General features: G+C 45.4%; 1 protein-coding gene across 1 annotated transcript; it reads right to left on the reverse strand.

Annotated features, from left to right (window-relative positions):
* Positions 1 to 1,076: 1,076 nt before the first annotated feature.
* On the reverse strand, positions 1,077 to 8,929 carry COX17 (cytochrome c oxidase copper chaperone COX17). The gene is made up of 7 exons (XM_075034391.1): positions 8,876 to 8,929; positions 7,806 to 7,973; positions 5,155 to 5,262; positions 3,733 to 4,008; positions 3,505 to 3,641; positions 1,674 to 1,780; positions 1,077 to 1,280 (listed from the first exon to the last, which is right to left on the reverse strand). The coding sequence occupies exons 1-6, from the start codon at positions 8,912 to 8,914 to the stop codon at positions 1,696 to 1,698; spliced, it is 813 nt and encodes a 270-aa protein (XP_074890492.1). The 5' UTR covers positions 8,915 to 8,929; the 3' UTR covers positions 1,077 to 1,280; positions 1,674 to 1,695.
* Between the last annotated feature and the right edge of the window lie 3,836 nt (positions 8,930 to 12,765).

Below are 12,765 nucleotides of genomic sequence, written 5' to 3' on the forward strand. Positions count from 1 at the left end.
TAGAGTACATTTCCTCAGACACCAGGACATTCATGAAACATTCCCGGAAGGCAAGTCTACACTCTCCTCACGCAACTTGTGAGCCTTGGCAGAGACACTACCAAGTGTCACATACTAAACATTCACAGCCTGTTCGTTGCTAGCTCAGAATACGCAGGGGCCAGCAGGCAGAGAAATGGTCAGGACTGCATTCATCCCTCCAACAGGATCAAAACCAAGAGAAGAATCAAGACAAAGCACAGATTTTGTGTCTTCAATTTCTGAAAAGAAAACTCAGCAGGAGGAAAGGAAGTAATCAGTGATGCCATCTTAAACAAAGTCAACTTACCAAACCAGGAAAAACATGAGGGTTGCACAGCGACATAGCATGAAACCAAAACAGTCCCACGTGTAACAAGCTACCAACCGCACTTTTTTTGCTCTAGATTGTAAGAAGGAATCAAAGGCCACAACCACCTTCCCACTGTCATGTCACACAGGTGAGAAAAAAAGCCAGAACACGAACGCCCATGCATGCCTAGCACAAGACCAACCCAACAAAAACCAGGCAGAAAAAAAAAACCTTTGCTTTCAGGCAAGTGACCTGTACATACATCTGCAGTCCTCTGCTCCCTTTCCCTTGAAGAACTACTAGCTCAAGAATTTGAGTTTGATATGGAAAGTACTTAATTCTTCATTATAAACAATGAAGCTTGAATCCTAGGGTAAAGCTATTCAAAAAAAGTTGGAAGAATTCTAACAGGGGAAAGCAAATCCAGTTTTGACTCTAAGGAAAGTTCATTTTGAAAGTGGTCATCTTTGTACAAATACAGTTACACCTACCGTCACAAATGGCATGACAAGCTTCAGCATGCCTTTGCTGAAAGCTGTAACAAGGCTGTGTTACTAGCACGATTTCTCAGTTTGCATCAGCGGGAAAACTTACCGAAGGCCCACCTGTTCAACCACAACACCGGAGTAATCAATGTTCTCATGTCAATGAGTAAGCAGGCTTTACTCATTCTCACATGCTGTTTTCAATGAGGAGGGTACCGTCATTTCTTTACTTAAAAAGAAACAGAAGTCAGGAACGCTGGTGATTTTCAGACTTTTATTAAGAGGAAAAAAATATATTTTCTATAGTAGCGGTCAAGAGCTAACAGTGGAAAAGCCACAGACATGATGCACAGTCTATCATTAGAGACTCTTTATAAATAGATTCTTTATTTGTTCTTTGAAGTAACTTGCAGAAATAATTCATTTTGCAGCTTTCCAGAACACAGTCACACCACAGACATCATCTAGAAGAGAGAGGAAAGACAGCTTCACCAAACGTGGATTTCCACTGGATATTGAGGGACAGTTCAACAATCAACAAAAAAAGCCCCCAGCAACAAAGCCACAAAAAACAACGCCCACACTGCCCTAGCATTAGAAATCTAAGTTCAAGTTCAGATCTATTAGACGACAACAAGAGGCAGAACCATACTCTACTGCTGAAGAGCTACTCACAAAGGCTGTACACTGCCAGAAGTCTTCACCACCCTCACAAGGACAGCAGTGCTTACTCTAGTGTCAATGAGGATTATTTTGCCTTCCCTCTCATAAGGAGGATACCTCTGCCATCACGAGCAGTACTCTGGGCCTTCCAGTGGCACCAGCTGAGATGCCAGGACACTGAAGGCTATACTCACCACATTCACAATCCTGCTCATCTCATATCTTGAAGCCCAGAGCTCTCATACACTCCTTGTGAGCTTCAATTAGGTGCCTGCAATTTTCTTCCCCCTTCTCAATGATGCTGCAGAACAAAAAGATTTCCAAGGTTCAACAACAAAATGTTTGCTTACTATTAGTCAAAGCCACAGAACTGACAAGCTGTTGGGGACAATCAAAAACCCCTACTAGGCTCCAGAAATCTTTTTGCCTATCCTGTCCAGGGTAGCACTGTTTTGGAAAGTGAAATACTATCTCAGAAAGGTGACCAAGTCCAGAGCTGTGCACTTAAAACTTTGATGAAATGCATAACAGAATTTCCTATGAACAGGCCAGTGTCTATTCCGGGCAAGTCTAGACAGTGATTTGTTACACAACACAAGGCTGTCACATCACTTTATCAAGTATGCTGGTCTCGTCAGCAATCAGTTTCAAATCATTCAGTAAGGAAGCAACAAAATTTCTCCAGTAAGAGACCAATACAGAATAGGTTGACCAGTAAATGACATTTCAGTCCAGCATCAGTTGGTACTTAGGGAACCTGAAGCAAAAAAACCTGTCCAGCTACTCTTAAAAAAATTATTTAACATATGGCAACTTTTGGTGTTACGCATCCATCCAAGTGTCTAATATATATTCAAATAGCGGTAAGAGCCTACCATCCTCAGCATACGGCGTATACCGCAAAAGCAGTTCAGACTTGCTCTTTGATTTGACTGGCAGAGCGCTTCCTGTCCCCAGAGGTGGGGATTCAACCGCTCTGCAGAGCACAGGTCACGGGTCTGATCAACCCTCATCCACCACGTTATGCTGTTCTTGCTGCCAAAGAAAACTACCAAATTGTGAATAACTAAAATATCTTATTTTCTTAATCATTTAAGTTTTATTACAGTAAGTATGGACAGGTCTGCTGGCCGCCCAGGGCAACCCCATCTGACTCTGGACTTGCATCCTACCACTCTTTCCTTAGGGATCCCTGGACTCACCTTTACTCTACCACCTATCTAAACATGCACCCCTAGCTTCGGCAAAAATACAGCTTCCAGTATTATGTCACCTACTGAACAACATCTGTACCACCTGTCAGGTTAAAAAAAAAGACAACCTGGTCACCAGATTAAAGTTTTTTAAAGATTTACTGTCATAGACAAAGGAACTCTATTTTGGGGGTGCATTTCATGCTGTTTGATGATTGTGACTAAGCCTATAATTACAAATGCAGCTATATATATCATTGTCAAGTTTTGCACCTGTGAGAAAGGTCATCCTCTGAGACCTAAAAAACAAAGTGGGGTTTTTTATTTATTTAAGAGAGTACAGTGTTTATAATCAATTAAACAATAAAAGCGTGACTACCTGCTGATAGCTGCTTCGGCCAGTCAACAGTAGTGAAGATTTGTAAGTGGCATTAAAAGCTAATCTCAGAAACCTGTTTTAAACTAGGGCTGGGAGATAGTAATCTCTTTATTTCTCATTTACCCTTTTAAGACAGCTTCTCCTCCGCGCTCTCCCTCTCCCACCCCTCTTGGATGCTCCAACACCCCCCACCCGGGGAGCGTTCCCAAAAATCACCCCGGCACATCGGCAGGGACAAGAAACTCCTAGAAGGGTAACAAGGGGCAGGGCCGGGAGGGAAATCCAGCGGGTCAAAGCCACACCGGGGGGCGGCGGACGGACTAAAAAGCCCCGTTAACTCTTGGATGGGCCCAGGCCGCGAAGGGGATAATCCCCCCGCAGGAGCCGCCGCCCTCCCCCGAGGGAGTCGGGGTCCCCCAGAAGCCTGAGGCGGGACGGTGGGGGGTCCCTCACCAGGCGTCCCGCGCTTTCTTGGTGTCGGGGCAGGCGCAGCAAGGCTTCAGCGGCTTCTTCTCTTCCCGCGCCTCCTTCGCGTCGCAGCTGGCGGCAGCCACCGACGACATGGCGGGCGGCTCCCCGGCGGCCGCGGCCTGTGGGGGGGGGGAAGAGAACCGGGCAGGGAGCGGCCGTCAGCGGGGTGTTGTGTCCCGTCCCCGCACCAGCCCCGCTGCCCGCCGCTACCTGCCTGAGCGGAGAGAAGGAGGGAGGGAGGGAAGGAAGGAGGACGACCGCTCTCCTCAGCCACAGGGACCGCTCAAGCGGGAGAACTCCGCTGGTTCCGGGTAATCTCCCGGCTGCGGCATGCCGGGAGATGTAGTTCGGGAGCTCGCCTTCCCTCAGCCGCGGGGGGGTGTTAGCTGTTATCCCGGCTCGGGGGCGGTTAGAAGACAGACGGATCTGCAGCCTGTAACAGTCAGTCAGCGTGTCGAAAGAGAGATTCTGCAGGAACGCTCGACCCTTGCGGAGCCAGAGAGACGAGGGAAGGAGGGAGCGGGCAGGAGGGTGGAAAATGGCGTCAGCTCCTGAGAGGACCTGCCGCCCACCGCAGACTCAGAGCGGCAACTGACAGGATTTCAGTTCTGCCAGAGCCAGGCCCCCTGATCAGAAAGTTGTAGCCAGCGACCTAAAGCTCTTTTTTCCTACTCGAGCAGTGGGGAAAGCAGGGGCTCAGTTCTTTATCGCGGTTGTGCGCAGAAAACTGGAGATGCGTGGCAGGGAAGAACCTGCACGTGACGAGCACAGCCACCATCACTGGCAACACGAAATGTTGCTGTTTCACGGCTGAGGGACAGCCTGGCCGGTCCCTGCCACGGGCAATCAGGGAAAAAAACACAGAGCTGCTTTTCCTCTGTCGTCTGCACCAAACCAGGCATCAGCAGCCACTCTTGCCTTCCAGGCCTCTGCCACTTACAAAACAGCTTGGCTATTTCGCCACGGCCTCTCAGCTCCCTAACGCAACTGCGTGCCACGCTTGTGCCTGCCACCAGCCCTGATGGCGACAGGGTTACACTTGCTCGCGTATAGACTGGCAGGCACGTTGGCAGAGCAAAGGGACGCCCCACACAGGTAACGTGGGAAAGGCTGCGCGTCAGTGGATGTGACGCTGCTGAGAAGTTGGAAGGGGAAAAGAAGAATATGCCCAGTGGGATGCAGCTGCTGTGCCTTTTAACAGGGTGTAGCAAGAGTCAAAGAAGAACTGGCAGCTTGGATCAGGTACTAAGGGGATCCGAAACTGTAGGAACACTGACAAGAACACTGACAAGCACATTGACAAGAAGGCCTGTATTTTAGGTATTTAATTAATTTCTGACCTTTAGGGTGAGTTTTTTACACTTGGGGCAGATTATCCCATACTTGTCAATTACAGAGGTATTTATCTTGGTCTGTGATGAAGAGTAAATAGCAGTAGCTTCTATAAAACAGGTTGCATGCTCTCAGTCTCAGCAAAACTTAGGAGCTCAAAATATCTGCTAGGGATCTGAATACTCCAGTCAGGTAAAAGATTGAAAAGGGTCCTGCCCTACAGCATTCATGAAATACCAAGCAGCCCCATTGTTTTCAAGAGCCCTGGGCAAGACAGAGAGAATTATTTTCAGTATTTACCCTTCCAATAAGCCAGGCCAGAAGTGAGGTCATTCTCTGTTGAGAGATTTTGCTCTTCTGTTCTTCTGGATCACCACGGTGAATGCCAACACCACCGACTTGTGCTACCTGAATGAGTAAATGACAGGAGAGGATTCTTTTTTGATCCCCTCATTCTCACAGAGAGAGATGAGAAGTAGAACTTAGTAGCTCTTTTCCAGAAGTCCAAAGCTCCCCATTTTCATCACACAGGTCAATGAAGCTCTCCTGTCTTCACCATTGGGGCACCTCTGTGGCACCCTGATAATGTGACTCCTTGAAACACAGGCTTCTGAGGAGATCGCTGATGCATTGCCATCCTGCCTCTGAAATGGTGTCATGTAACACTCACTCACCTCATCAGCCATCTACTTAATTATCCGTGAATCTCAGGCTCCGTAGCCTGTCCCCAGCTATCCCATTCGGCTGGGAAGGTTGTTCAGACTGACCTGCGCCCACGCAGCTTCCTGGCTCAGCGCGCACGTGTTGGGAGGCCATACAGCCAGTTTGTGATGAACTGGAAGATGTGCAGGTTGCGTATGTTGACCAGAATACGCTCTTCCCAAATCCATGCAAACATGCTGCAAGATGGAGCTGAGACTGAAACGCCTATCAAAAGCACGGATCAGCTCTCCAAACCAGTGCCTTGGTATTTAGGGGTTTTTAAACATATTAAGCAAGTTTTCCTTTCAAATTAACTAGCTTTGTCTTTTCTTTCTAAAGCTTTATCTGCTGGCCACTATCCAAAGGCCTAGAAAGAGCTGGTGGCAGAAATGCAAACTCTTTGAGGGAAAGCCTGTGGTAAAAAAACCTCAAAGGGGGTTTCCCAAGTCTGCAAGTGAACAGTATCTTTTACTTAACAACATCTTTTATTTAAAAAAAGAGTTTGAATTAGATTGATTTAGCCTGTAGAAACCAAGAAAAGACCAAACAAAACACATTTTATACTCTTGCCAGAGTTACAGAATACCAAGGGCCGAGGGAGGTTAAAATTTAGTCATCTTGGGAGAAGACTTCAAAGGGGTCCGCACAAAGGTATGGCATGTGGAGACTAAACATCTCTGCAAGCAGCACTCCATTTTAACTCCAGCAGCTGTCCAAATAGATTAAGGAGAAGCGCTGCTATTTTGGCCATGCTGCCTGCATGGTAATAGTTTGTAACAGAATCACCCTGGAAGAAGGAATCACTTCTTGGTGGGATGAAGGGGCAGGTGCTGGGAGGGAGGAGAAGGAAGGGAATTGCCATTAAAGCACAGTTAACACGTCTTCATACTGATTGCACCAATTTGGAGTACAGTGCAGACGGGAGCTCACAGCCTTTTCTCTTCTGACATTACATTGTGCGTAAGGATTGATTGTTAACTTGGTGCTTTTTGTTTTCCGCTTGTCCTCTGCCTGCTGACAGTGGCAGAAGAATTATATTAAAGAGTATGTGTCAGGATGAACAGATTTATCTACCAGTCAAAGAGGAATAGCTAAGGGCAGGCTACTGAGCTGAGACTGCTGGAAAATTGTCAGCTCCAGTACCCAGGAAAGAAGATTCAGTTGAAAATCTCAGAGTCTCTGAAAAAGATAATGAAAAAAAGACCGTCCCTCAGTCTACCATGTCACTTGGCAGCCTGGTGCCACGTGTTAGAGTACAAGGACTACAGACAGCACTGGACATTGGCAGCTCTGGTTTAGAGGAGTAATGGGTGAAATAGGGGGAGACTGCCCAGTTGCCATGGGGTTCCATATTATTTTCCCTGTTCCCTATTTCCCCTTTATCAGAATTAAAGAACATACAGCAGTGACTCATGATGTGTAAATATCACAGTAGCACTGCAGTCTTTGCTGTTGGCTTCTTCTATCTTCGGTTTCAGCCCACTAAAAGAATGGTTGTCCAAAAAAAGAAGTACTTGTCTGTTAGAGAGACTCAAATGGACAGACTTTTCAAGGAACCTCAAAAATATATTTACATTCATTGTTACTGTTAGGTAGGGTAAGCCCCTATCAATGTCAGTTGAAAGTAGCAGTCTGGGGTAGTCCAGGGTTTTCCAGATTTCTCACACTTCTGATATACATGACGGAAAGTAAATTTAACTGTGGAAAATCTGTGTGGTGAACAGAGCTGAAGGTATTTTGATATTTTCCATGTAGTGCCTATTCTGGGAACCAATGACCCTTTACCATCTTGAAAAAAGAAACCTGTTTAATATTGGTCTAGAGAAATATTTTTGTCTTTGATGTAGTATAAACATGAGACAGCCACTGCTCCAGCAGCCCAGTCAACCATACGCTGTGTTTGATTATCAAAGAAGTTGTCTGTGGTTTTGGTCAGTGCTTAGATACATACGGGGAAAAAAAAGGACTTCAAACCTCTGAGCAAGATGACTTGTCAGGGCCCTGTTGCCTACTATATTAACTGCCCAGCTACAGGGTAGAGTTTCTCTTTTTGATCAGAGTTGCAGACCTGCAACTACCAAATACTATCAGCTCAGTGGTGTGACCTGAGAGAGAATGGATGCTAGGATAGAAGGACTTTGCTCTGATCTAGTACAATGGAAGAGACTCTAAGGTGATTAATTACATCCCCTCTAAGCTTCAAATTCCATCTTTAGGTGAAGGCAAGTGGTTCACTGGGCTAAAATCACCTTAAGAAGTGATGCGCCAGTCCATTCCCAGGCTGAAGAGGCAAATCCCCACGTTTCAGGACTACGGCATGAATTCTGTATGCAGGGGTGCTGTACCACAGGACTGAACCATCCCCTCCCACGGAAGGCTGTATGGAGAGAGTCTCCTTCCATACTGGCAAGCAAGCCCTTAAAGAAACAAGAGTAGAATCAAGATTACTTTTAAGGCATTTCTGTCTCTTTGAGTACCCTACAAGCTCTTACTGCAACAGATCATCTCTTGCCACAAATTCGGCCAAATCTTCAGAGTGTCAGAGGCTGGAGGTGGAAGGTAGTTTGCAAGATCGCAGCCACTTGCCACTTTAGAACCAGAACTGCTGTCTCTGACATTGCAGGACTATGACCACAGCATCCCAGAAATTCATGTTGGGACCAGGACTCTGCGGCCTAGTCCTCCATAGTAAAGAAGATGGCAACCCTCTTACAGCAACAGGCAGAGCAGACTCTTGTCCCAATCAAAATTTGCAGCAAAAATAATTTCAAGAATTGCCACCACTGCTTGCTTTTGCTAAGAAACCAGTGGTTTTATAGTACAGTCAAGACACTGTTTCCAGCAATGAATGACTTTTCCAGTGAAATCTGGATGTTCATGCAGGAAAAGAAAAAAAAAAAAAAAAGACATCAGTGCTTGTTTTTGATATAAACTTAAAGGATCTTAATGTCTTTCTTACATTTTTTTTCTGCACATCTCTCCTCAGTTTGTGCTAAGATTATGACTATTGTCACTTTCATGCTATGCCTCTTCTTTTCACTGCCCACTGAAAGCATATCCAAACATATTACTAAAGATTATGAATTTGCTATGCATGCAACACTGCAAAAGCCAGATCAGCAAATTCAGTATGCGATCACCCTGGTAACATGGTGAAAGAAGGAAGCCGGCATTTTGTGCTGTGCCACAAAGTAACCCGCCTGTTCCACATGCATTGGAGGCAAGCACAACTGAGCCTTTGGACATGTGGCAGCTTTTCCACAATGCAGATATGCAGCAGCTGATGTTGGAGCTGCATTTCAAACCTGGTCAGGCTTACTTCAGTGCTTGCTGGGATAACTGATCTGCTGCTTCCCATCGTGGGGGGAACACCCGTGAAAATCCGAGCATTCTGGAATAGATCCCATTGCACAGACTGGTGAGAAGGAAAGGCCAGGTGTTTGCGCTCAAATGGCTGCATGTGCTACCGACACAACAAAAGAGCATGGATGAAGAACACAAGCCTGTATTGTCAGACAGTCACTGCGCTTAGTAATTCAGAAAATCCTAATCTGTATTTGGAAAATAACATCACTGTTCTGCAAAGGTCTGTCCCTCCGCTGCAGTCAGACTCTCTGGTTTCAGTTAAACATCAGAAAAAAAATAGCCCAGGTTTAAAAGTGTTTAGGCATGAAGAAGATACACACTAGTCACCCACGGGGAAGTTTTGCTACCCTCAGACATTTATCTTTCCTCCACTGCAGAGTTAACCAAGACAGCTGCCTATGCAGTTCTTTCCAAACAGGAAACATCCTTCATTCTCAATTCTCATGAGCTGAAAGAGTTAAGACTTTCAAACTTCTGCATAAGCCCTATATGAATTGTCAGAACTGATCAGAATGTGACCCCAAGCAATCAGAGAGCTGAGCCACTGTTAATAGGTAGCACCACATGCATGCATGGATGATCTCTGATAAGTCACCCCACAAAAATCAAATGCTGCCTAAGGCCTGTGCTTATGCATTACAGGAAATCTCACTCAGAACCCAAGTCCACTTGCCTGTGTACTGAAGAAAAATGCCTCACTGTAGTTCCATAAAATACTCCCTAATACAAACTTCTAACCTTGATCGGCTCTGCTGCAAATGAGGCAGTGTTTCTGCAACTCCAGTGAATGGTGTTAAGCTGTCAATCAATTGAGAAGCAGCAATACAGTACAGTTCTTTTCCACTGCCCACATTCCAGTTATCCTTTTTTTCCTCTAAGCTATTAACAATTTTCTTCTGCTTGCTGGTATGCCATTTTGATGTCTGTGTTGGTAGCGCTCCTGTCTTGTTTGAATCTATGCAAGTTTCTCTTGATCATGTTTTATGAAATGTGATGCTCCACTATAGAAAACAGTTTAACATTCACTACAAACTGCGGGACCTAACTGGAAGCCTGGAAGGAATCATTAGTATTTACAAATACATGAGTCATGCCATTTTTGAGATGTCACTGATTGCAGCTGCATACTTCTATATACTCACATCCCACCACCTCACTCCTTTTAAATATTGCATCAAGCCATATGCTGTACAGTGCTGCAAGCTGCTTGTAAGGAGCCTGCAACATTATGTATCTTCTGAATCCATTTACAATCCCCACAGCCGTTACTTGACTTGCAAAGTTACAAAATAATGCAGAAAACTCAGTCACTCTAAAGCCATTTCTTTCACATCAGTGGTCAAGCTAGGTTTCAACTCTGAACACCTAATTAATTTGCACTTGTTTTCTTCCGCTTTTCTTCTTGTTGACCCAGGAGATTTTCTAAGTCTAACAAGCATTACTGGCACTTTCTCAAGGAGATCTTTAGAATCCTTATTCCCACCAAAAATGAATTCGACTTGGCTATCAAGTGCTTAAGGGTCAGATTTTGAGAAGCATTAAGGCATCTCTATATGCAGGTGGAGGGATTCTCAAGAGAGCCTATTTACATTGACATCTTCCTAAATACATTATGTTGCTGGAGTACAATTATTTTTGAAAAAGTGACATGGGAACACAAGTCATGTACATGGCAGAAAATGTCATCTAAACCTTCAGCTCAAGCCCATATCCTGGCTATTTTCAAGATGCTGTAGAGTATGCTGTGCAGCATTTTCTCAAAGTACTGAGTGTCTTGGGTTGGTATTTACTCTGTGTAACAAACACTAAATTTTACTCAACACTTCCTGTCTGGACTGGCACATCATTAACTTCAACTACTCCAGTCCCTTATTTAAAACCTAGAATGGAGTCCTCCAGGTGTGATTCTCCTAGGGGTCCATCCAAAGACTTACTCGGCATCAAAGAAGGGACGTTTCCAGATCAACACGCTAGATGCTGAGTTCCTGGCATGCTCTCATAGTTGATACGTCAAGACACCAGTGATGTGCTCTAGATCCTGTACTGTGTTCTGTTCAGTCTCCACCATTTGAGACTGGGACGTGACATGTGAAGGGTGCAGGCAAAGACAGAGGGGAACGATAGAGGAACTTTCATGACTGAAGAGAGTACAGGCTTTGTTTTCTTACATGAAGGAAGTGATACTTACGCATCCTTTGAGAGGGCTCTGTTCAGCCCCCATCCGATTCTAGCTTTTTCCTTCCTGTGGCCTGAGTGTCCTGTCACTGCTGTCTCACCCTTTTATTTCTGGTAGGCCTCCCCCAGGCCCCTAGCCCTCAGTGGATTGTAATTAAAGGATGATAAGTAAATATTTTTTTGGAAAGTAATAGACAGGATTAAGATCATGTCACACTAATTGTTTAAGAGGAAATAAGAGTGTAGTGTATGGAAGAGTTATACTGTATTCTAACAACAAGCTAAAATGAGTCTCCATAACACTTCTGTCCAGCTATTTAATTCCATGAAAAGAGTGGTTAAAATGGTCACAGAAAAATCAAGAGTCCCTGGTGCTCCCTTCAGATCAGGCAAGCACAAACATTCACTCCCTGGTAAAGTTTTCCAACTAGCTGGAAGCCAGACTTGACCAGGCACCTTGGCAAACAATAGGAGAAAGAGCAAGGAGAGCAGAAATGCTGCAGAGGTCGGCAAGGTACTCCATTTCATAGTTTTTGACACATCAGATAAATACATACTACGTGTCTCCCTGTCTGCTGAACTGTTAAGCTACCCTGCGCTGCTGTGGGCTTTAGTACAAACAATCCATCAAGCAGTCACTAAAAATCTAGCTACTGAACTCCTGAGCTTCTGGGTAAAGAGATCTCCTTGGCTCAAGGAGACAACCTTCTCTCTACAGCCCCTGACATTCTGAGGGAGTCATCAGCCCTCTTAGTCATGCCAGCCCCCTGCCTTGTCTGGGGGAGAGCAGAGTCGGGAAGCGTGATCCATCGGCCGGGCCAGGATGGTCAGTTGCTGGTGACAGCACCCTCCCTGCATCCCTGCAGGCTACACAGGCACCACCAGTCAAGTGTTAGGGAGCTCAGTACTTCAGCAGGGCCTCTCCTCAGGCTTGGCTGAGTAAAATAGGGCAATTCACATCCTCCCATCCAGACTATTAACAGGCTCCAAATGGTTTTTAGGATTGCCCTTTTAAAGCAAGAACTGTCCTCTCTCTGCTTAGTATGGAGCTGAGAGAAATGGATATCACCAGAACCAGAACTCAGTGGTGGCCAGAACCCCTTCCACTCCCTGAAACATCTCCCATCCCTCCTCAAGCTCCTTCTACTTACACCTTGCCTGCCTGCCTTCCCTCCCTCCCTCCCTGTACTTGGGCTCCCTTTTCCCAGTCAGGGGTTTTTCTCTCCTTCCCCCAGCATAACAGGCAGCTACCAGCAAATACAGATTTTAATTTATTTACTTTTAAAATAGACAAACAGATGATAAGGCTGGAGCCAAACCCTCCCGAAAAGCAGATATGGAGTCCCATCACAACCCAGCTATAAGTACATTTCTCATCCAGGTCTCCAGAAGGAAAAAGTAGTTTGATTGCTTTGAAGATATAAGCTCATCCCAACTTCTAAGCCTATGGGATAAAATCCTGTCTGTTAATGTAATATTCCCCTTCCATCAAATTGTTCCTCTGGTTGTTCTCTTACCTCCTGTGCTCTGACTGGGATGTGGCATCCCCTCTGCTGATTCAACCACTGATTGGTGCAGCAAGGAACAGAGGGAATCTGAGGTTTAATTTTAAAAAGAAATGTCTTAACACACTGGAACTTGAAAGTTGCAAGCTAACTTGTTGGCACT

The sequence above is a fragment of the Buteo buteo genome, chromosome 8 (assembly GCF_964188355.1).
Source record: "Buteo buteo chromosome 8, bButBut1.hap1.1, whole genome shotgun sequence".
Classification (NCBI taxonomy): Eukaryota; Metazoa; Chordata; class Aves; order Accipitriformes; family Accipitridae; genus Buteo; species Buteo buteo.